Source organism: Spinacia oleracea, chromosome 3, assembly GCF_020520425.1.
Source record: "Spinacia oleracea cultivar Varoflay chromosome 3, BTI_SOV_V1, whole genome shotgun sequence".
NCBI classification, from domain to species: domain Eukaryota; kingdom Viridiplantae; phylum Streptophyta; class Magnoliopsida; order Caryophyllales; family Amaranthaceae; genus Spinacia; species Spinacia oleracea.
The window spans coordinates 23,946,628-23,969,809 of record NC_079489.1 but is presented as its reverse complement, the minus strand read 5'-3'; the positions used below and the strand labels follow the sequence as shown (position 1 = coordinate 23,969,809).

General features: G+C 35.4%; 3 protein-coding genes across 3 annotated transcripts; all 3 read left to right on the top strand.

Moving 5' to 3' along the window:
- Window positions 1-252: 252 nt before the first annotated feature.
- Window positions 253-733, top strand: LOC110800008 (uncharacterized). The gene is made up of 2 exons (XM_022005302.2): window positions 253-387; window positions 467-733. The coding sequence occupies exons 1-2, from the start codon at window positions 271-273 to the stop codon at window positions 731-733; spliced, it is 384 nt and encodes a 127-aa protein (XP_021860994.2). The 5' UTR covers window positions 253-270.
- On the top strand, window positions 534-10,120 carry LOC110778893 (probable E3 ubiquitin-protein ligase LUL3). Its single transcript, XM_021983433.2, has 3 exons — window positions 534-1,481; window positions 3,469-3,979; window positions 9,611-10,120. The coding sequence occupies exons 1-3, from the start codon at window positions 877-879 to the stop codon at window positions 9,728-9,730; spliced, it is 1,236 nt and encodes a 411-aa protein (XP_021839125.2). The 5' UTR covers window positions 534-876; the 3' UTR covers window positions 9,731-10,120.
- Window positions 10,121-11,903: 1,783 nt separating this feature from the next.
- Window positions 11,904-14,955, top strand: LOC110778894 (uncharacterized). The gene is made up of 4 exons (XM_021983435.2): window positions 11,904-12,037; window positions 12,208-12,271; window positions 14,091-14,153; window positions 14,231-14,955. Exons 3-4 carry the CDS (start codon window positions 14,117-14,119, stop codon window positions 14,695-14,697), a joined length of 504 nt encoding a protein of 167 aa, XP_021839127.1. The 5' UTR covers window positions 11,904-12,037; window positions 12,208-12,271; window positions 14,091-14,116; the 3' UTR covers window positions 14,698-14,955.
- The last annotated feature ends 8,227 nt before the right edge of the window (window positions 14,956-23,182 follow it).

The window sequence follows — 23,182 nt, the reverse complement described above, 5'->3', positions numbered from 1 at the left end:
CTATGTTGACCTAAAATGATCATAGTTGACCAAGTTTGACCTATTTTGGAACGATCGTGCCTAAATTGACTTATTTGGCATATTTTGACCTAAATTCAACATAGTAGACCAACCACCCCCTAATTTTCAGCATCTATTTTAAATCATCAACTTTGCTATTTTGTTCTAAAATTGGCTTAGTGAATCTGTTTTGGCCCATTTGTTTCTGTTCTGAAATTTGGCTTATTGAATCTGTTTTGGTAGGGTTTACTTGATGCATTCAGAACCATCATGCCAAATGCAGAGACTAGATACTGCTGTAGATATATATGGACTAACTTCAAAAGAAAGTTTCCTGGTGTTCTGTACAAGGAACATTTCTGGAAGGCAGCAAGATCATCCACAAAGGTTTGCCTCTTTTCTTTCTCTGCATTTCTTCCTTTGTTTCTGTCATCTCATGCTAATGTTTACACATTTACATTTTCAGCACCATTTCAACACTCATATGGCAGCTATAAAGGAACTAAATGTGGAAGCTTTCAAGTACTTGGAAGCAATCAACACAAGTCACTGGTTTAGGCATGGGTTTAACACTGCATCTAAGTCTGGTATGCTGCTAAACAATTGCTGTGAGAGTTTTTATAATATCTTGAGGGAAGTGAGGGGAAAACCTATCTTACAGTTAATGGAATGGATAAGGAGGTATGTAATGCAAAGATTCAATGGAAAAAGGGAGGGATTGAAGAGCTTTTAAGGTGTTATCATGCCATCTGTGGTTAAAATGGTTCAGCAAGGATTGAAGCAAGTGCATAGTATGAGAATCAGACAAGCTGACCTACATGAGTTTGAGGTGGACCATGAGCTCGATACTTTTGTTGTGAACTTGGAAACTTGAAAATGGGGATTTCCTTTAGTTCCGGCAGAAGAAATCAAACCCTCCACCAACACCACCACCACCACCACCCCTCTTACTACCACCAAAACCCCCCACCACCACAACAACAACAACAACAGCAACCACCACCATCACCCTACTACTACCACCCCACAGCCGCACCGTCTTCCTCCACCGCAATCGCCGACCCATCCACTCTCTCTTCACCACCTCAGCCGCAGCAACCGCCGCAAAACAATTATGGTTATGTGTCCCCTACTCCATACCCAACAACTCACTACCAGTACCAACATCAACAACAACATCCACCTCCAATTCAGTCAAATTACTGCTACTCTGGGTGGTCTAATTCCTATAATTACCCTAATCCAATGACGGGTCGCCCTAATTTCCCTTATGTTCCTGCTAATTATGGAAATGGATGGCATCAGATGAGGTACCCTATTCCGCCTTCGCCCGTGCCGCTGCCCTATGTTGAACATCAAAGTGCTAAAGTTGTTAAGAATGATGTTAATGTTCATAAGGATACTATTAAGCTTGAAGTTGATGAGAATTACCCTGATCATTACTTGGTTTCTTTTGTTTTTGATGCGCATTATGATGGCAGGTTTGTCAATCTTACTCTCCTTAATTTTTATGGTTTTACTTTTTTTTTTGGTTGATAATTATCTCAATTTGTGTATTATATAATCTTGTTGAGGTTGATTGGAGATTATTTGTCAAACTTTTGTTGATTAGAATATTGGTTGTTTTCTTGAATCCAGTTGAATGTAACGCAGGCCATAATGATATTATATTTTGGCATTTTTCTTATTTGATTGTGTAGAGATGTACTCAGGGTATAAAAAATAGGGTATAAAAAATAGGAGGCGAAGCGAGTTTGGGATGTGATATCGCGAATTTGCCATATTTAGTAGTTATTGTGTGCAATATGACTATAAGAGGGACGTAGGGTTATTGGTTAAGATAAGATAAAATTACCTAATGCTCAAGTGCAATGTGAGTGGCTGATGTTGGGATGTGAAGGTGAATAGCTTAGATAGGTAATTGATGGTAGAACTTCAATTGTTTGCAGCATCTGCATGAATGCATTCTAGGCTTAATTCTATTGACTAGTAGCAGCCACCAAAACAGGTAGTTTGATGTCCCTCGAGATTTTTGTAAAGGGTATAAGAGGTAATGTTATAGGGTGTTTCCACTCGTTCCTCTGTGGCTGTGAGCTCGTAAACTCCCAGTTTCCTCATAAAATCTAAGTTTCCTTGAGCTCTTTTCCATGGCCATCATGAATTGGTTTTTTCCGGTTGTGTTGGTTGACAAATGTTTACGGTTCTCCAACACTAACTTGTTTGTTGTGTGAAGCGGGGTGCCATATCAAAATATATCTAGTTAGAATATTGTTGCCAATTGTTCAATCCTTTTCAATCTCTGAATGGAAATTGACTTATATCTCTGTTTGCTGTTGCTTATAAGAATTTTTTGCTCTGCTAGCCAGGGTTTTTTCCTGGATTTGTATGACTTGGCATCAGGCAACCTGTAAGCGTATGGAGAACTCCTAGCATCCTTAAGAGAGTTGATAACTTGATACTTTGACAGTTGTTCCGGTAGTTAGGTAATGATGGTTCAGAGAATTTCAGCTGGTTGTTTGTGTCAGCTGATATCTTTACTTTTTTGATTGATGAAGTGAGGATATTCGTGAGTCAAAGAAGTACGGGAATCGACCTAACAACATCTGGCCATCGGGAGGATATTTGAAAATTCTAAGATAGTCATACTCCGTAATATGTATGACTATTGAAATAATTTGGACCATATAAGATAGTCTACGACATGTGTCATGTGGGGGGTGGGGGGGAGGGGGGAAGGTGGAGGTAGAATTTACCTGTTAATTTTGCAACCTTAGTGAATCTTATTACCACAATGCAAAATTAGTTAATTGTCTGATCCTTCATTCTACATATCTCGGTTTTTCTGATTCAATTTCACTTTGTTAATCCCTTTCACTTTGTTAATCCCTTTCACTTTGTTTATCCCTTTGATTGTCTACCTTATTTTTACTGGAATACCTAAATCCTAGCAGAATAATCTAGGCCATCGCTAGAAAGCCCTTTAAAACAGAGGTTTCTATAAGCTTGGCACAAGGTTTCAGATTTTCTATGCTGGAGAGGATGACAATGTTGGATATCTTTGTGAGCCAGTGAAGGAAGGATTGGACAACTTTCACAGGATATCTCTGTTTGGAAATTCCAGGATTGACAAGATTTATTGTCTACTTTCAAACCTAGGTTTTGTTTTGGCAATCGGACTAAACAAAGGCCATGATTCTTTTCTTTGTTTTTTGTTGTACTTAAACGTGTGGTGATTTGTTTGTGATAGTAGTATGACTTGGTAGTTGATTATTTCTATCTCCTTATGTAACAGTATACTTGGCTTCGGGGAGTGAGTGTGTAGTTTATTTGTTGAACTTCTTTTTTGCGAATTATTGTTAAAGAGGTAACAAGTTGGTGAACTTTGTGGTTCTTGCTCGCTCTGTAGCTCATGAATCTTGCAGTATCTTTACGAACTAAATCATGGGGTTTACTACATCTTTTTGACAGCGTAACTATCTATTACTTTGCGAAGGAGGATAAAGAGACCTGTACATTTACTCCAGCATATCCTGAGGCAACCAGCTCAGTAAAAGTCCCTTTCCAGAAAGGGGTAGGACAGAGATTTCGCCAGGCTACTGGCACCGGTGTCGACTTGGGATTCTTTGATCTGGAAAGTCTTGAGAAGCCGTCGGAAGATGATGTCTTTCCACTTGTCATATTCGCTGAAGTATATTCCTCGTCACATGAAGCAGATAATGCCGCAGGAGAATCTTCAGCTGAAAGTTCTCCTAGGGTACAAGTCACTCAAGCTATTATTGAGAAAAAGAATGAAGGTACCTTCCAAGTTAAAGCAATGAGGCAGATTCTGTGGATTGATGGTGTTCGTTATGAACTTCGTGATATATATGGAATCGGGAATTCATCTTCAGAAGGCTTTAATGATGATGAGCCTGGAAAAGAGTGTGTAATTTGCATGACTGAGCCCAAGAATACGGCTGTACTTCCTTGTCGGCATCTGGTAAGAGTTAACTCATTTATGGTTGGCTTTTGTGTGACATCATTTTGTGGGATGATTTTAGTCTAGCTTTGACAGACGTTCCATTTATACATATCCTATTTATCGTCGTGTTATGGAATTCAGCACTTTACTCTTATTATAAGAAGTGTTCAGTAGATTTACAACAACCACCACTAGCTAGTAAGGATCTCTTCTTTGACTTCGAAGTACTTTTATGTGTCATGGATGCTAGTATCATCAATGGAAATAATTAGGGCTAGGTTTTGGAAGATAGTGAGATCTCAAGATGTAGATGCGACTATGCGAGTATATGTTTTTGTGAGTAATAAATGCAAGCTTTCATCAATGGCATGAGTGTTTGAGAGTTAAATGGCGGGGGTTCATGGAGTGTTTTCCATGCAATACTAAGTATTCTGTGTGTAATGTTGTTTTATTATGGCATTGGTTAAGAAGACAAGTTGATTGGGAGAATTATTCCCGTTATAATTCTATTTCTGTCTCGAATTTATGTCCTTCTCACTATCACTCTGGAAATTTATATGGGTCGTTTTCCTAACAAAATATTCTCATTGCCTTAATCCCAAAAGAATGGAGTTGGGTATACGGGCCAAATGTCATCCCCATGAGTTGCACTTGTAATCCTTATTCTGCACTCACCCATATCCAGTGCAATATGGATTTGGAGACTTACATGTTCGTTTTTACGCTTTTTATCTAGGTCAGGTATCCATTATTTGAACTCTTCATTCTCTGAACCAGTGCCTTATGAATTATGATGCTGACATTGGAAAGGTCGGCACAGTCTGTTCTCTTTCATCATATCTTCGCAATTGCCACTGTTCTGCAGATTCCTTTATTGGGCAATTCGTCTCTTCTCACATCCACCCCAAAATACACATTTTTTACACATCCATTTTGAACATTATCTTTCTTGAAAGCTCATTATTTAGGCCCATATAGCAAAGATTCGAACAACTGCCTTATAAAGTTTTTCCTTCACTTATAGAGACGCATTGTAATCACAGCAAAATTCCAGGCGCTCCTCTTCATTTCAGTCTTTCATACCTGATTTTGCAAAATATGTTGGTCCATATCTCCATTCTTGTGGATAATCGACCTCAAATATGAAATACCTAAGATGTTGGTTGATACTTTTCTCCTAGTTCTGCAATATCTTTATTGGAATCTTTTTCTGCATCGAATTTCCACATGAAGCTTTACTACGACTGAGCTTCAGTCATGAAGCTGTTGCCTTTATAATTCTTACTTATCACTAACAGCTGCTGTAATATCATCTACTAAGAAAGTTTCTTCTACAAACATACACCATGAAATCTCATCTTGTATGAACCTAGCCAACACGGTTATAACCGTTGCAAAGAGGAAATGACTTGGTATAAATCCATGATATACTCAACTGTAATGGACAAATCCCTTGACACTCTTGCACTTTTTAAACAATTGTTTCCCGCTGTACGCGTTCTTGATATTTCAATATATTTCTGATATGAACCTTTCTTTGGTTTTCCCACCAAAGTAAGTCTCTGTTGCTTCATAATTTTCCTTCTCCATATCAAAATAAAATGTGTCATAGTTCGTTTTCTATTTATGGTGCAACTCCAGGAGTTGTTAATCTGGTTCCTAACACATGTACCAAATCCAGGAGTTCTCAGGTTATGCTTAATTAGCTTTTCTGAAAACTTAATGGTATGACTCGTTAGTTTGACTCTTTGCATTTATCCTTTGTTCATGTGAAGTGGCACTAAAGTGTGCTTCCTCTATCATTGGGTAGTTTGTTGGGTCTCCCTCCATTCTAGTTGAAGAGGTTTGCTAACCATTTAACACTTTAATCAACCTTGCCTAAACATTGCCTGGAAATCCTATCCGAGCTGGCTCATTTATATTCCTCTGTCGTAGATTATCCTTTTTCATATCTCCAAAACTTTTACGCTTCTATTTTGGGAAAGACCCACTATTATTATAATACATATCTTTTTCCACTCTAAAAAGTCAGGGCTTCATACTTTCTCATATTCATTAAAAATATACCTCACTATCTCAGTATCTCTAATAAAATATACTATTTCAACTAAATAATACTCCCCTATCAACTCTTTTCACATATAATTTTCTACCAAAATACAATTAATAACCAACCAACAACTTATCACCTAAAACTATTTGTGATGATGTAATTCTATTTTAGATGACAAGTGTCAAGACTGATCTGGGATAGAGGAAGTGTAATTTATCCCCATCAACGCCTTCTCCACTTTTGTTTACTGAAATCTTCATATATAGGTTCTAATATGTTAGTTGAGCTCTTCATTTTACCTCTCGTGTCAGATTAGAACTCAATTTTGTAAGAGAATGTGCCAGATTGAATGAAATGTTCTCATGTCCTGCAACCAACCCTCAAAGTATGAAGCTCATATTTATATGTAAACAATTTTAAAACTCAAATTATTATGTTCTCTCAGGTCCACTTTTCGCTTTAGTATTAGTATATATAAATAATTTTGAAAGTCAAATTCTTATGTTCTGTCAGGTCCTTTTTTACTTTTAGTATTAGTATATGTAAATATTTTTTAAAATTAAATTCTTATTTTTTGAAAGACAATCTCTATAATGCAATCTCACATGTTGGTTGATAATTAAAGTACACAACTAGAGGGAGGAAAAATCGACCAGATTATTACCTGAAAAGAATTAAATCTCCTTCGTGGATATGACAGTTAGACCCTACTTCCTTTTGGATCAAAATATGGAAGTTTTTATAAAATAACCTTTGTGTGTCCGACATAAGTACCGTAGTCCAAGTAACAAACTCTCTATGAATCTTATGATTCGGAGATCCATCTCTTTTATTGCACCAACTCGGTCACTATGAAGGGTTCCCAGAAGCATTTTCCCCCCTATCTACTCTTGAGCCCTTCTACTTTTGGTAGATTTGTGATAATTGGAAGATTGTGTTATGACTCTTATGAGTATGAGATGCTCAAATAATTCACTATTGATCCCCCACCCCCTTAGGATCTGGGTTGAAATTTTGGGTTTTTTATGCTTCTGCTCATTTGCATTGACATCGACACCTCCTTTCTCTGCCCTACTTGCTGCTGATTTTGTGCATGCTTCTGCTCAGTTGTCTCATTCTGCACAATTTGATTTCTATGGCTGCAGACTAGCTGCTGAGTGACTATTATCTGCAGCCTCTGCTTGATGCCTTCCCATGGTTCTTTGATTAGGATTCTCATCTGCTTTTGTCTGGTACTAATAATGTACTATAGGGTATATGCGGTCAATTGTAGTTCATATAAGTGCTGTCTCTTGTTCCTTATAGTTTTGATTTTTTCCCCCTTTATTTTTGTGTCATTGGCTGCTGATGACTTGCTCTACTGTAGATTAAATTTTTACCTTTTTTTTCAACATAATTGGTGGTCTTTTGTAAAGAATTATATACAGGGTTCTTACTTGGGTTTGGGGTTGTTTGGGTACTTTGGCTTGTTTCTGGAGGAATAAACTTCAGCATTCTTGATGCTTCTATATTTTCTCTGAAAAAGACAATGCTTTCCACTAGTTGATGTAGTGAGTAGGTGAGTGAGACGCACGAGGAGGCTCAATGGGAAGACCATAAAGGATGCATTACATGTTTCTTGACAGCAAGGATTCACCACATACTTTTCAACCATTATAATGAGTGGGGATTTGGTCACAAACCTAGCGTCTATTGAGTTCATAAAAAGCTTTTTGAAATCAAAATTTAAAATTATGCACTAAGGCCTTATCTATTAGCAATTAGAATATCAATGCCCGTGACTTTAACTCCTATTATTACTACAAAAGGGTGTGAAAGAGGAAGTACATCTACTCGTATATACTCATTGTTAATCAGCATACTATATTGGATTTTGGCCTTTAGTAGGAGGCTGGACATTTTGTCTAATCTACAATTTTATATTTTACTTTAGCTAAACAGAGTGCTTACTTATTGTATTTATTTTTAATTTTCTCGTTTTAAACTTCACATATTTTTACTACCCCTTATAATATTTTTTCTGTATTATATATTATTTAATTATCTCTTATTTTACTTTCATTACTTTCACTTTCCCCTCTTCCTTGTTTATTCTTTTAACTTCTCGTTCCTGTCTTGTTTGATTGGTCACATTGACAATCTCCTATGTCGATTCATGTTAGCCGACCCCAAATCATTTTGGGACTGAGGCTTTGTTGTTGTTGTTGTAGTTGTAATAAACAGAGTGCTTACTCTGGCTACTTCTCCGCATTTAACTTGAGCATATCTTAATCGAGTATTTACTCATGCCTGCCAAGTTTCCCTTGTTGTGTTAATCTTTTGGCAATATTGACTACCTTTATTGAGATGATGTTGCTTTTAAAACTCTTCTGTTATGCTTCTTAGGAGGAGACAACAACGTTTCTGTGAGGACATGGGACAGTCAATTCTTAAAGAATCCTTTGGGCCTTTGAAATAGTGTCTCACTGTATTCTTTTTCAGTAGAGTTAAGATCAATAAAGGCCGTTCTCTTAAATTGTCGTAGGAAAAATGTTTAAACACAAATTTTGTTTAGACTAGCATAAGAAAATGTGTTTCAGCAGCCTAGGTCTCTGCTTTATTAAAAATCTTGGGTAGGATTTTTTGGTTGGAAGATATCGTCTTTCAGCATTCATTTAGTTCACGGTATGATGAAATGACTAATTTAGAGGCATATAAGGGTGGACAAGTAAGCGTGGGATGGTCTAACCTTTGGGGAACTAAGCCCAATCACACAAGATAATAAAGGAATAATCAATAGATGCCAATCATGCCATAGCCTCCCTGTTACCCACCCTTTTCTCGCTGGACTTGTTTGCTGCATAGGTACTCCTCACAGCATGAGCTTCAGCGTCAATAATGGTGAATGAATTATAACTGGTTCGTAGATCCTGTAAATACATGCAACATTATGTTTCTCATTGTACTGTTTAGCTTGTGAATATTTATTATTTCCTGACATCCGCTATAGTTTTTGATTATCCACCAAGCAAGTCTTGGCCTAGTGTGGTAAGGTTTGCATCTACCCCACTAGTGCGGGCACTTTGGGTAGGGGATTCCCACTCCCAAAGGACCTTGCCCACTATTCCAGGCTGGGTTAAGTCATGCGGAATTCTGGCCTGGTAGGGCCTTCTCCTCACTTGATCCAAAAGAAAAACAAAAGTATCTAGGTCTTTTTTTCTCTCATTTTCCTCTGGAAGGAGATAGCTGGAGGTTTGGCCAAGAGTTGAAATTACCCTGTCTTCTGTGCATATAAAAGTTGAATCGTCGCGGCTGAATGAACATAATTTTACTTGCAATTAGCTGATTGTTTACGTTAATAGTAACTATAGCTCATATGAAGTACGGATTAGTACATTGTTAAAGAGTAGGGAAAGCTCACCAGTCACCACAATTTGAAGACATCAAAGTTGAAGTGATGCAGTGTAGGACCGAGGGAGACACAATTTCAAAAGTATATGTCATCTTAGAGAGTAGAGCATGCATCTTACAGCTTGCTAAAGTTTTGTCACAACTCACAAGTCTTTTCCTTGTATCTTTTGTTCTTTTCTTTGACTAATGTATTCTTCTCTTTTCAGTGTATGTGCAGTGATTGTGCCAAAGAGCTGAGGCTACAGTCAAACAAGTGCCCAATTTGTCGCCAACCTTTTAATGAGCTTATCGAGATAAAGATAAACAACACTAATAATAGTTTGTGATCTTCTAGAGTTCCTTGTTCCATCTTGGATTTACAGCTCTCTCCAGTCCTCGCCACTTACATTTTGTAATTTGTATATATGATTGTAAAATGTCTATAGCTGTATGCAAAGTAATGTATCTATCAAATTTATATGTTCATTCTTTATTTGTCAAATTGTGTTCTCCGATGCTGTAATTTGCTTAATATCGTATGTGTCTGCACTCTTTTAGAGTCTATTGTACCAAGGTTCTTGTTATGGAGTACGCTGTACAGTTTTTGTTGAGAATTCGAGCTCTTTTTAGGCATGTTAATGATGGGTCGATTGAAGTGATTGATGACAGCTTCCTGGCAAAGAGATATCTGTCTGATTTCAGGCAATCATATAGGTCTTGTTTGGTTTGATATAGAAGTTTCTGAATGTTAGAAATTTTATTTTTGGTATTTTGGAAAGCAGCGAGTGTTTTCTTTGTTTTTTATTTTATTTTTAGGTATAGAGAAATGGTATAGATTAAATAGTTGCTCCTTGTGTTGCTTATTTTTTGGGTGTTACCATCCGGTTCACTCTTAGGGCTAATTCGGATTCGGAGCGAGTTCTGGGTGGATAGGTTCCACTTCTCTTTGAACTATTCCACCGTCAACCTATGTTCAATATTAGTAGTGACTAATATTGCTTTGACAATCCATGTTTTAACCCTAATTTATTTTTTAACAAACACAAAATTGGAAATTATAAAAAAAAGAAGAAAAATGAGCAAAGTGATAGAACCATTAATCCATTGACCTTCAAAATAAAATAAAGTTCAGCGTTTATTATTTAATCAAACTTGGGCTTGGGCCGCGCAGGTGATAGGTGGACGTTGTCCACGCTATCACGGAAGAGAGGACTTGCTATCCTAGACCAATGTAATCTCTTTAAAAATAATTAGTCGTTTGACCCGTGTGAGGTACGAGCTAGTCTTAGAATATAGGATATCTCATATGTGTGTTATTTTTTAAATATTTTAACTGATGTTGAAATCAATGAAGGATCTATAAACAACTTTTTTATTCCGATGTATACATGATGTGATTTGGTACATAATACTCTCCGTAGTAATACTAATACGACTATTAAACTCAAATAATTTCACTTATAATTTGCCTGCAAAAAATTTATTGAGTATGGTTCAATAAAGTAGACTCCCCAAATGTATAATTGTAAACAGAAACAACCTGAAATTGTTTGAATATGTATGTAAATCGTTTTATTCAAATGTTGAAACTTCATTTCTTATAAAGAAAATGCCATAAGTGAACCATTAGCATCAATATTAATCTTGCCGAACTTTCCCCACCTTCTTCCACTTTTAATAGACCCATGTTTCGGTTGATATTTGTCTCGACAAAGCCAAGGCAAGATGATGATCGTCTCTTATTTTTTAGTCAATAGTAGTCTTGTACTCTTGTGTATGTATTTAAATTTTAAAGTCGCCCTTGACACAGGAGAAGATCAACATTTCTCTAGGATTGAATCATGCATGATAAAGTTTCAATGGTAAAAGAAAGTTTGCATGATAAAGTTTCAATGGTAAAAGAATTTTTTTACAACAAAGTACCAACTTTCTAAATGAACAATGACGATACTCTTCTAAAACTCGGGTATTCAACAAAAAATCCCAAGCAAACTAAATAAAACACAAAATAGAACGCAGGGAAAATTATTAATTTTAGGTAATACCAAAGGCAAAGCTGTAAAAAAATATGATTTTTTGCGCAGCGGTTATATCCGGTGACTTATATATTTTTTATCACGTACCTGAAAATTAACAATTCAATATTCTCACCAATAAATCCTATTAATAATAACTACTCCAAACGTCTTGAATTTATCTCTTTGATGAATCAATTAATTCATATGCTAAAATGATGCAATAAATAATTAGGAGGAGAACTGTGTGATTTGAGAAACGGATAATTTTCAATTTGGAGAAACGAAGTAATTGTCAATTTTAACTAAAATAAATAAACACTTAATTTTAAAGGTTGAATGAGTAAGCCAAGTTAATGGAGAATTAATTGATTTGGAATATTAAAAGGGGAAGAATCAGAAGATAAAGAAGTTGGTGTTAATTTTTTATTTTTTAAAAGGAGAGTAATAGATGGGACACGTGTATTTCTATGTATAGATTTTATTGAAACACATGTCCTCTTATAAAATTTGATTTTCCCCACTGTACGGTACTCCTCCCCCTATTCCCTCGTCTTCCTTAGTCTTCCTTATTCTTTCAGTCTCCTTGCCTTTTCGTTGCCGCCGCCAGCGCAGCCCCAGACCACCGGCCACCGCACGGTAATTTTTTGTTCCTCCTTCCTTTTCTTTTTCATTCTTTTTCCCTTGTTCGTTTTCTTGCTCTCCTCCTCAAACGACCGTAGAATTTGGGGAGTATTCTGTTGCACTTCCCCGGTTTTATTTTAACACTCAATTTTCTTACTTTCTTTACAACACACCATGAATTCCAGGCGAATTCCACGACCGGAGAATTCAAACTATACGGAGGATTGGAGATCGATTTGAAAAAATCAGGTAATTTTTTAAAGTAATCGGCATGGATTTGAATTTTGTTAGGATGCAGCGTTAATGTGAAATTGATTAATTAATTTATTTATTAATTAGCGTTAATTCATTTATTTTTTTCGAGGAAGATCTTTTTTAATTAGGGTTTACTTGTAGAAATTTTCCAATTTATTATTTCTTGGGCGTAATGTGAAAGTGGAGTGAGAATGTAATCATGCGATTTTTCGGGTTTTGATTGAGCTGTGAATAATCATTTAGCAAAAACAAGTCGTAATTGTAATGAGTATCGATAATTATCACTATCACTATGATTCAATAATCATAGATTCAATAATCATAGATAAGTTTAGCAAGAATAATCTCATGAGTTCAAGAAGCTTTAGAAAAATCGAGATAGGTTAAGTAGTTTGGATGGATTTCTTTTGGTGAAATTACAGGCCTTAAAAGTATGTTTTATGAACGATTCTTCCTGAAATTTGTGCATGTAATTAGTTTCACAAAAACATTAGGGTATGGCAGCTATCCAAGTATTCAACTGTTGAAAGCCTTACCTATAACATTCTTTCTTGTACATGTTAGTTTGGTGGTGGTTTGTTCTTTTGTAATTTCGAACAAAGGTATTTACCATCCACTGCTCAGTCCGACCTAACAGATTGAACGGATTTTCTTTTTTTCTTTTTATTGATCTTTTCCTTTTCCCTATTTAAATGAAACGGTATCCAAAACATTTGCGCTTGTAACTTTTTCTTGATTCAGGAATGTTTACAATACAAACTTACTGCTGTTTTCTGGCAGATAGCTTTTGGTGTTAAAGGCACTTAAAGAAGTGAAGTTTGGGGCCATTCTCTCCCCTGAGCACAACTTGCTTATTGATTTTTGCTTGATTACAGAATTTGTGAATTTTGCTTGATTACAGAATTTGTGAATTTTGCTTGATTACAGAATTTGTGAATTTGTGAACTTTGTCAGTCAGAATGTAGGACTCGTACGGAATAAGTGCTTGGGCTTCACGTTTTATATAAAGTAGTGTAGATCATTACATTGGTTGCTTTGGAGGGTTGCTGAGAAGTGCTTCTCAACCTGTGCAATTAATATCTGGAATCCGCTAATGCATTTCCATCTAGTGCCAACTGAACAACACTGTCTATTATCAGTATACTTTTATTAATTATGGAGTTACTTTTCTCTTCTGTTTGCTGAAACAATTGACAACGTACTTTCTGTTTGCATGATTAAACATTATAATATTATTTTGTACTTCATATATTTGTAAAGTTCGTCTAAATGTTTAAATGTTCTTTATATTCTTGACAGTTAACTTAGTCTTTTTCTTGGCTGTGATTTGCAAGTTCTTTAGGGCTTATTGAGTGGTCAAGGGAGTATTTTATATATTAATTTTTTTTCTTTTTCTTTGTTGGGGAAGGGGTCAACTGGCCGCTCTCTAGAAATTTGCTAGCAGACTTAGTTATGGTTGGTGTGGTTAGGGTATATGTGGGGCTATGTCTGTCCCAACTGTGTCAGGGACTTAATAGCTGGTTAGCTAAAACAATTCATCATCAGCTTCATAGCTGAAGGGGTTATGTTTCCATACTCGGATTTCATTGTCCGAGGTGCAGTTGCTTAGGGTGCTGGAAAGATGGTTTAGTTCATAGGGATTGACTGTAAGGCCAGGAACTCTTGGGAGGCTTGGAAGCGAGGAGAAGGAAGCCGACCTTGAAAATTAATGTTTTTTCTCTGTCTATATCTATAAAAATTAATCCTTCTTTTATTTGTATTTGGAGTTCCTTTTTTTTTCCTCTGATATACTCTTTGAATTTATGATTATTAGGATTGCCATCTTGAACTTCCTTCGTCATGGAGCTTTTGGCTGCTGAGGCTGAGGTTCCTGAAGGTATTTCAAATTTATTGTCGTTTGATTTTTTTGGGTTTTACAAGTTTTGATTTCGTTCTGACTTTTCTTATGTGTAGACTTGTTGCAGCATATGATTGCTTTGGCTCCTGACAGATCCAAACGGATCTCCCCCTGGGAGAATAATCCTTGGGAAGAATGGCTGATGAATGAGCCAGTCAAGCGCGTGGTATTTAGCCGGCGTTTGGTGCACAAAGACCTGACTCCCAGGGGACTTGCAATAACTGCTCTGTCTGATCTTACTATAGGCAGACCAAACTCCATTGAAGTCCTGCAGACTAATTTGGAAAGGATTTGGACTTTCAGGTGTTTTTGGCGGGGCCTTCGGCAGAGGCTGAGCCTTGGTGGCCCAGATTGGGGGAGATTCAAAAGGTGCTATCAATTAAAACCGGGGGACGTGATTACTGTATACAACATTTCACTCAACAACATACAAAGATTTTTCATACATCTTCAGAAAGTACCTGTTCCTGTTGAAGAGCAGATAGCTGCAACAGCAGCTATTGCATTTGCCATAAACCATTAAATCGTTGAAGCTGGAAATGGGGAAGGAGTACAAAGAATTTTTTAGAAAGCACTTCCAAAGAAAAGCACTTGTATGAAAGTAATTTAGGGCAACTAATTTCCTCCTTGGAGGCCACTATTGTGAATGTGATTATATCTGTTGGGTTTTTAATATGTTGATGGTCGTTTTGACTTTAGGCTGATCTGCAATATTTTGAATTCAACGTTTTTCATCAAATATTTTGGATCATTTATAATTTTATTTTATTTATTAGTAAAATACTTGTATATAATTGAGATTGATATCCAGCAAGTCAACCAAAAAAATTGCATGATAAAAATTGTTTTTTTTATATATGTAAGTGAATATATTGTCAAAGTTAAAATTTAGGCAAAATTCAAAATGTTGCAGTACTAAAAGAATAGGAGAAGTGTTGTGTAACCGCTCGTCACCCCTAAATAATAAGAAGGGGAGTGTTTTCTTGATTACCTCTAATATTAAGGGGAGTGTTTAATTACCTCTAATAATAAGGGAAGTGTTTTCTTAATTACCCCAAAACAAAGTGAACCTGATCAACTAACTGTCCTAGAACTTATTTGTTTCAGAGGTATCCATTGCAGTTATACTCTTTAGTGATCACCGTTTGACAAGGAAAAACAGGTTTGTTACGATAGTTTTCTTATACAGGGCTGCATATTATTTGTCTAGAAAATGGTTTGTAATGCATAATTATTGTTGTTAACCCAAGAATTATTCATTTTGGGCATGAATATTCAACATATTCCTAATATAAGTAGGGTATTTTAGTCTTTTTACTTGGACACCTATAATTAAGATGAATAAAGATTAGAATTAAAAGTCGATATCTTGAATAGTACTGCACTATTTTTGTCCTATACAAGAAACTATGCATCAGTTTTACAACTCCTCTGTCTCGTTTAACTGTTTGGACTTCGAGGCAGAGGAGTTGCACACTGTTGTTCACTTGTTCGAGTCTGGTTTCGCCCCTGTGTTAAACCGTTTTCCATCCAGTGTATACCACAATAATTTCAACTGGATTACCTCTTTATAAGGGCTAGAACAATCACAATTGACCCGAATAATCCACATTCTTCATTTAAATGGACTAGAAATAAGCAAGAAAACTATAAACAAAAACGGCATTGTAGATGTTGATCCTCATTCATCATGATCAAGCATATCCTCCTCTTGCATGGAAAACCTATAAAATAGAAAAAATAAACAAAGAACGCAAGATTGAATGCTGTGTGACACAAATATCTCATACCTTTAAAATGCATGCATTGAAAATACTATGCTTATCAATAGTGTTTTGAGTGTTAAAACCTTGAAATTTATTATTCACAAGGGATTGAAAATTGAAACCTTCCCTTTAGAAGCTCTATGTTGACATTTGCAAAGGTCTTGAGTTCAAACCCCCTAACTTACATATTCTTCTTCCTCTTTCCCCAAACCTTTAAACTTACAAAATTGTTCTACGAGTTGACATTATTGGAATAACGACTTGACATTATTTTAACGGATATTTCATGAAATGCCCCCGAGTTTTGCTGTAATTCATCAAACGCCCATCAAGTTTCAACAATTCATAAAATACCCCTCACAATCTGTACAAATACCCACCATACCCTTACTAATGACGGGCCGTTAAGTCCGCCGTTAGCCAAGTTTCCAATTCTCCAAATACCCCTATTCTGAAACTTAATTCACCAAACGCCCCTATTCTGAAAACTTATTTCACCAAATGCCCCAAACTTAAAAACCCCTTTAATTTGTTGGATTGTTCGTGCAATTTAGATGTTGTTTTGATTGCTTTAAGATTTTTGTCATGAGTTTTGTTATTATTGCAACAATCTAGATACTGTAATTCCAGTGTTGCATCAGATATTCAAATTTATGACTTTTATCCTTGTGTAAATGTTTCATTTTATTTTGGACCTGAGTGGACTCGAACCACCAACCTACCAGGTTGTTACCTGGTCGCTCTACCATTTTGAGCTTACAGTTCCAGAATTGTATCAGAAATAAATCACATTAAAGCAAGTTTTTCACATTTGCAAGGCTGAAACCCTAAAATCGGAAGCAAATAAGAGCCTAAGTTGTCCTCAACTCTCATTGCTTGAAGTGTTTGAATAGGAAAAAGAAGGTTTCGTTTCAGCAAAGCCAATCAAACCAATGAGCACACAACACACTTTGACATTTCCAAATCTAGAACATAGTTGGTGAATCAAATAATTAATCATAGTGGTCAGATCCATAGAAATTTGGAGCAGAAGAATCAGGGAGCAACCCATAAAGAAGTGCAACTAAAGAAGTTGAATCCCACACTATAAGAATTGCATTGACAACAGACAAGCATCAAGTCTAATCCATACAACAACAACAACAACAACAACAACAGGAAAAATATTAACATTATAACAGGACTCATGATAGCTAAGTTAACAACAATATGTCTGCATCAAGCTCACAGTACATATCATACAGATAACCAAGTCACCATACTAGCAGAAGCTACACATTTCCCAAGGTGTAAGGATTGATTGAAGCAATTTATCAAGCTGATAATGGACAACAAAACACATGAATAAACAATAATCATAGCTCAAGTATCCACCAAAATTTTACTCCTCATCTATTCATTTCATACTAATCACATTTGAATATTTGATTATACTCAATCTCTAAAGTCCATTTTGTTTACCAACAATCAATTTTTCTCTCTTTACTATTTGCCAAAAGAAAAAAAAAATTCTCTCTTTACTAAACATAAAACCCCAAAATAGAATGAAAATCATCGAACATTCAAATACCACAACCAATCCATATCCACAAATAACTAAATCACAATCAGTTGTCTTTCTGATAGAATTCCAAATAAACATAAACCCCGAAAATCATCAAAACTTCGAACACAACAACAAAATCAATGAACATAAAACACGGATGAAGTACAAAGGTGGTCAAATTAACATTCAAACACAACTAGTGCTAAATAATACCGCATAAAAATAAATGAAAAACAGTACAATTAACCCTAATTACACGATTAGAGGAACAAGATTTCCAAAAAAAATTAAAAATTAGAAAAAGGATAAATTAGAGGGGAAACCTTAGGGTCTTTGATGTGGGCATTCTTACAGAGCTGAGAGGCGATGGTGGTTCGAAGCTGAGAGATGGTGGCGACATCGTCGAGATTGTAGATATCCATGACTTTAGGAAGTGACATGCGGGCTAATTTGAAGAAATCGAATACTCGTTTTCTAGTTTCTTCTAGATTTGCTGAGTTTGGGGTACCTTTGCTCTAGATCTGTGTTTTTTGGTGATTAATGGATGCTATTATGGTGGACAAGAAGCAATTGAAGGAGGAAGAACATGGGGGAGAGAGAAGTTAGTTGAATAAGGAAGAACATGAGGAAGATCGACCAGAGATGGGTAAATGACATCAAAAGAGAAAATAAGGGCATAAAGGTAAATTCACACTAACGGCGACTTAACGCCCGTTATCAGTAAGGGTATGGTAGGTATTTGTATAGATTGTGAGGGGTATTTTATGAATTGTTGAAACTTGATGGGCGTTTGGTGAATTACAGCAAAACTCGGGGGCATTTCATGAAATATCCGTTATTTTAAATAGCAGGTATTTCAATTGTGACTTATTAGTAACTAAGTTACATTCTACATTCGTTAAATTAATTCTTAATTACTTAATTAGGCAACATAATTACCCAACTTATTTTGCAAATTGATTTCAATTTCTTGAGGGGACCGTGCGCGCTAGCGCGCGGTCCAACAACTAGTATAATAAAAATTGTAGACGAGGATGTAAGATGATTTGTGCAAGACTTTTTGTCCTGTAAACTACGGAGGATTATAAAGCGGCATCCTAGCTCATACACAGTACATAACTGTAAATGTAACAGAAACACTTATGGCATATCAGCTTCAGTTCCTAGTTCAATCACATAGAATCCTCAATACTTGACCAAAGATTAAATATCCATCAAATACGAACCTCACTAGTAGTCAGTAAAGACTCCACTAGAAACCTTTCAATGACATTAAACTAGGTACATTCGGGGCACTAGAGTCCTCGCTTTTTGCCTATGTAATTTGGTTCGCATATTATTTATTTAGTTAGCTTTATAAGGAAGAGAAGTTACAGTGGTACAAAAGTTTGTCCACCTATCAATTCATATCAATTCACATATAGATGCATCCTATTTCCTGCATAATTTGGTCCCAATTAACTTACAAGTTATAAGGTCTGTCTTCAGAGTTCAGATAACGTTTTTAACGTTGTTACTGAATACGTACATACATTTGCAACCTTTTTATTTTCTAAATTTTCTATCCGTCAAATAGTATTGTACCAAAAGACATTGCTACACATTATAAGTAACACCTTACTTTCAACACGTATGAATATAGAACACGTGGTTTGTTAAAGGATTAATCGATTTTCGCGTTGAAGTTTAGAGTACAAAATTATCAAATTTTGTTTTGCTTAAATCCAAAAGTAATATCGCCCGTTTTAGTAGTGTGTAACCGCTGCAAGTACTTCATTTATCACAATCAAATTTATTAAATTTCACAATAATTCACATGTTTTGCATGTTAACACAACAATGTTGATGAATCTCATAATTTTTCATATTTAAAACAATGCATATAGATAGTGAACCGAAATACGGAAAAATAGGAAATTAGAAGATCCTTAACAACATATTAATATCATCTCTCGCATATTCCCAAATCTTGCAATTTCTACAACAACATACAATTATTTGCTACTCATCTCAACTGAGTCCGAGCCATATATTGTCAATTTGGCAAAATCCTTTATTATGTAAACAAAGCCAACGTTTTCCTATAATTAATGGTATTACATTAAAATTAAAACATTGAAATTTTCCCTCAAAACTAAAGTATCGAACTCAAATAATCAAATAAGAAAAAAATTCATAAATGGGAACTGGACACGTATTTAGGAACGGAGAGAGTACTAATAACATTAACAAAAAGTTGATCAACAACTAATTAAACTACTTGTTAAACTATAGAGGATAATATTGATTGATGATGTTATAACTGAATAGCTTAATCATAACTTGGTTACATCATTGGTTTTGTATAGGAAAATATAACATAACTCTATTAGGTTTAGGAATCTATTAGATTCCTAAACTAACCCAACTCAAGTTTCGTAAACATCACTACAAAAAAGCGGTGATTTTACGACTAAATTTTCCGACCAAAGGAAAAGTAGTCGGTAAAATCGAATTTTACCGACTATTTAAATGATGGTCGTTAAATATAATATTTACCGACTAAACTATATTGGTCGGTAAGTTACGACTACTACACAAGTAACTTACGACTATTTAATAGTCGTGAAATAAATCGACTGAAGCAAATGTTTTAAAAAATTTAACGACCACTTTTAGCGACGAAAGATATTTAGCGACCACTTCATTTAGTCGCTGAATTCCGACTACAGTTAGGACAGTCGTTGATAACAAGATTTACGACTAACTTTTAGTTGGTACAAAAAAAAGAAAAAAAATCAATATGTGGTCGTTAATTAATGGTCGCAGATTTACTATTCCGACCACTCTTTTGGTCGTAAATTGTTTTAAAAAAACAACCCCTTCTTCAATATGGTCGTTCATTTTGAATTCATTTCAACCAACCAAATAATCTCAGATCTGAAAATGAAAACCTCACAGCCCGACAACCACCGTCAACCGCGACACAGCCACCGCTAACAAACCACGACAACGACCAGCCCACCAAACCACCGTCAACCGCGACGCAGCCACCGAACGCCAACCGCTGCCACCAACCCACCAACCCACCAACCCACCAACCGGTCACGCTGAGTCAGTCCGGATCGGTGATAGACTCATCAAGATGATTCATTTGCACTCAGTAATTTGACTCAGCTGCTCTCGCTGGTTCATCCTTTGCTAAACCCACACCCTCACTCTTCAGGTTTCTTTCACCAACTATTATTTCTTTCAATTTTGTCGATTTTTGTTTTCTTTGAACATTCATGAAACTAATATAATCTGGAATTAATTGTCTGATTCATTGTGATGCTTCAATATTTGCAATTATTTTGTTTTTCTGTATTGGGTTTTCCTTAATCTGGGTACTTAGATTGAAGATTGTATGAATTAATGAGTTATTTTTCGTTAAAAGTTTATTGAATTGCTGAAAGACTGGCACTTTAAGAATCAGCGGGCTTCTTAGTTGAAATTTGATCCATGTTTTGGGTCAATTGGGGAATTAAACCCGTCTTTATGGATAATTTTCCATTTGGGTTCTTTTGATTTTTGTTTGTGTCGTCTCCTTTTATCTTGCTGTGGCAGGGAATTTGCTGTTTAATTAGACCATATTAGTTTGATTGTCTGAATTTGCAGTCTGCAACAAAGTTAAGTGAAGTTAATTTGCAGTCTGAATTTGCATCTTTTTAATCTTCTGTTTCATTTTTGTTTAAGTTATTGTATCGATAAGTTAGCTATGCTCCAAGTATAAGGCTGTTTTGCTTCTCATTCTGAATTATCTGTAGCAATATATGGTACACTAGCAGCCAAGAATCATCAGATTAGCGCGATCTTTGGTTATTAGCCAGTCATCAACACTTGAGCTTAATTGAAGAGAATCAGTACTCCATAAACCAGAGTTCATTGACCATTAAAGTGATAAAACGTAAGACATCTTTGCACAAAAAACACATACATCTTAATCTGCAGAAAGGCAACTGCATGTGCACAAAACATACACAAGAATATTATGTACATGTACTAATCTCCCTCTCTTGTTTGATACTTTATAAGATAACAAGAATTGAATGATTGACATGTGTCATAAATTATTTAAATTTTACGTTTTTTTAGTGAGATTGATATCATACTACAGTATATTTTATATTATTATCATATGTTTTTAATGGTTGTAACAGCTTGACTAACACACATGTCAAGTCATTAACATCTTAAGAAATAGACTAAAATGAAACTTGTACATGATCAATGTGTTTGAGCAAAACCCACGAAGTTATTATTTTCGGAGATTCCCAAATGGAATAGTCCTTGTTTGAGAATCGGCCTTTATGAGAATCAAGTGTTCTTCATATTTAGGACATTAATTAAAAAAAGTTTTGTTATTGATACACTTTAAATTAGTAAATGCATGTATTATACATTTGTGTATATATAATATATATTATTCATATTAACTATTAGGTTTGTAGAATTTGATTAATTAGTAACATGATTTTTGTTGAGGGTGTAGAATTTAGTATCATGAAAAGGACGGAGCGTAAATGGATGTATGATAGACTTGATGGGCGCAATATTAAGCCCGAGTTGTGGTGACGGTGACAAAATAAGATGCCCATGTCCCCTTTGTGATAACAGACGGTTCTATGATGTTGAAACAGTTAGACTACATCTGTACAAGAAGGGTTTTGTTCGTAATTACTATTATGGCAAAAACTATGGAAAAACTGAGACTCTTATGGAAAATTATAAACTGGGAACGAAAATAGCATTTTTAGGCATAAAATGTTCCATAACGACCCAAATGACCCTTAGGAGTGCAAAACGAACTTGAAATGAGTTTCATAAACATATAACTACTCATATAAATCATGTAAAAGGTTTAGATTTTGAATATAGGATCGTTTGTTGATAGTTGGGAACGAAAATGACATTTTTAGGCATAAAATGACCCATAACGACCCAAATGACCCTTAAGCGTCCAAAACGAACTTGAAATGAGTTTCATAAACACGTAACCACTCATATAAATCATGAATAAGGTTTAGATTTTGAATATAGGTTCGTTTGTTGATAGTTGGGAACGAAAATGACATTTTTAGGCATAAATGACCCATAACGACCCAAATGACCCTTAGGCGTCCAAAACGAACTTGAAATGAGTTTTATAAACACGTAACCACTCATATAAATCATGTAAAAGGTTTAGATTTTGAATATAGGATCGTTTGTTGATAGTTGGGAACGAAAATGACATTTTTAGGAATAAAATGACCCATAACGACCCAAATGACCCTTAGGCGTCCAAAACGAACTTGAAATGAGTTTTATAAACACGTAACCACTCATATAAATCATGTAAAAGGTTTAGATTTTGAATATAGGATCGTTTGTTGATGGTTGGGAACGAAAATGACATTTTTAGGCATAAATGACCCATAACGACCCAAATGACCCTTAGGCGTCCAAAACGAACTTGAAATGAGTTTCAAAAACATGTAACTACAAATATGAATCATGTAAAAGGTTTAGATTTTGAATATAGGTTCGTTTGTTGATAGTTGGGAACGAAAATGACATTTTTAGGCATAAAATGACCCATAACGACCCAAATGACCCTTAGGAGTGCAAAACGAACTTGAAATGAGTTTTATAAACACGTAACCACTCATATAAATCATGAATAAGGTTTAGATTTT

Excerpts from the sequence above, each read along its gene's own strand:
- LOC110800008 (XM_022005302.2), top strand. The coding sequence starts at position 271 with ATGCCAAATGCAGAGACTAGATACTGCTGTAGATATATATGGACTAAC. Across the intron at positions 388-466 it reads CAGCAAGATCATCCACAAAG|CACCATTTCAACACTCATAT; the intron begins GTTTGCCTCTTT and ends TTACATTTTCAG.
- LOC110778893 (XM_021983433.2), top strand. The coding sequence starts at position 877 with ATGGGGATTTCCTTTAGTTCCGGCAGAAGAAATCAAACCCTCCACCAA. Across the intron at positions 1,482-3,468 it reads GATGCGCATTATGATGGCAG|CGTAACTATCTATTACTTTG; the intron begins GTTTGTCAATCT and ends TCTTTTTGACAG. Across the intron at positions 3,980-9,610 it reads TACTTCCTTGTCGGCATCTG|TGTATGTGCAGTGATTGTGC; the intron begins GTAAGAGTTAAC and ends TTCTCTTTTCAG.
- LOC110778894 (XM_021983435.2), top strand. The coding sequence starts at position 14,117 with ATGGAGCTTTTGGCTGCTGAGGCTGAGGTTCCTGAAG. Across the intron at positions 14,154-14,230 it reads TGAGGCTGAGGTTCCTGAAG|ACTTGTTGCAGCATATGATT; the intron begins GTATTTCAAATT and ends TCTTATGTGTAG.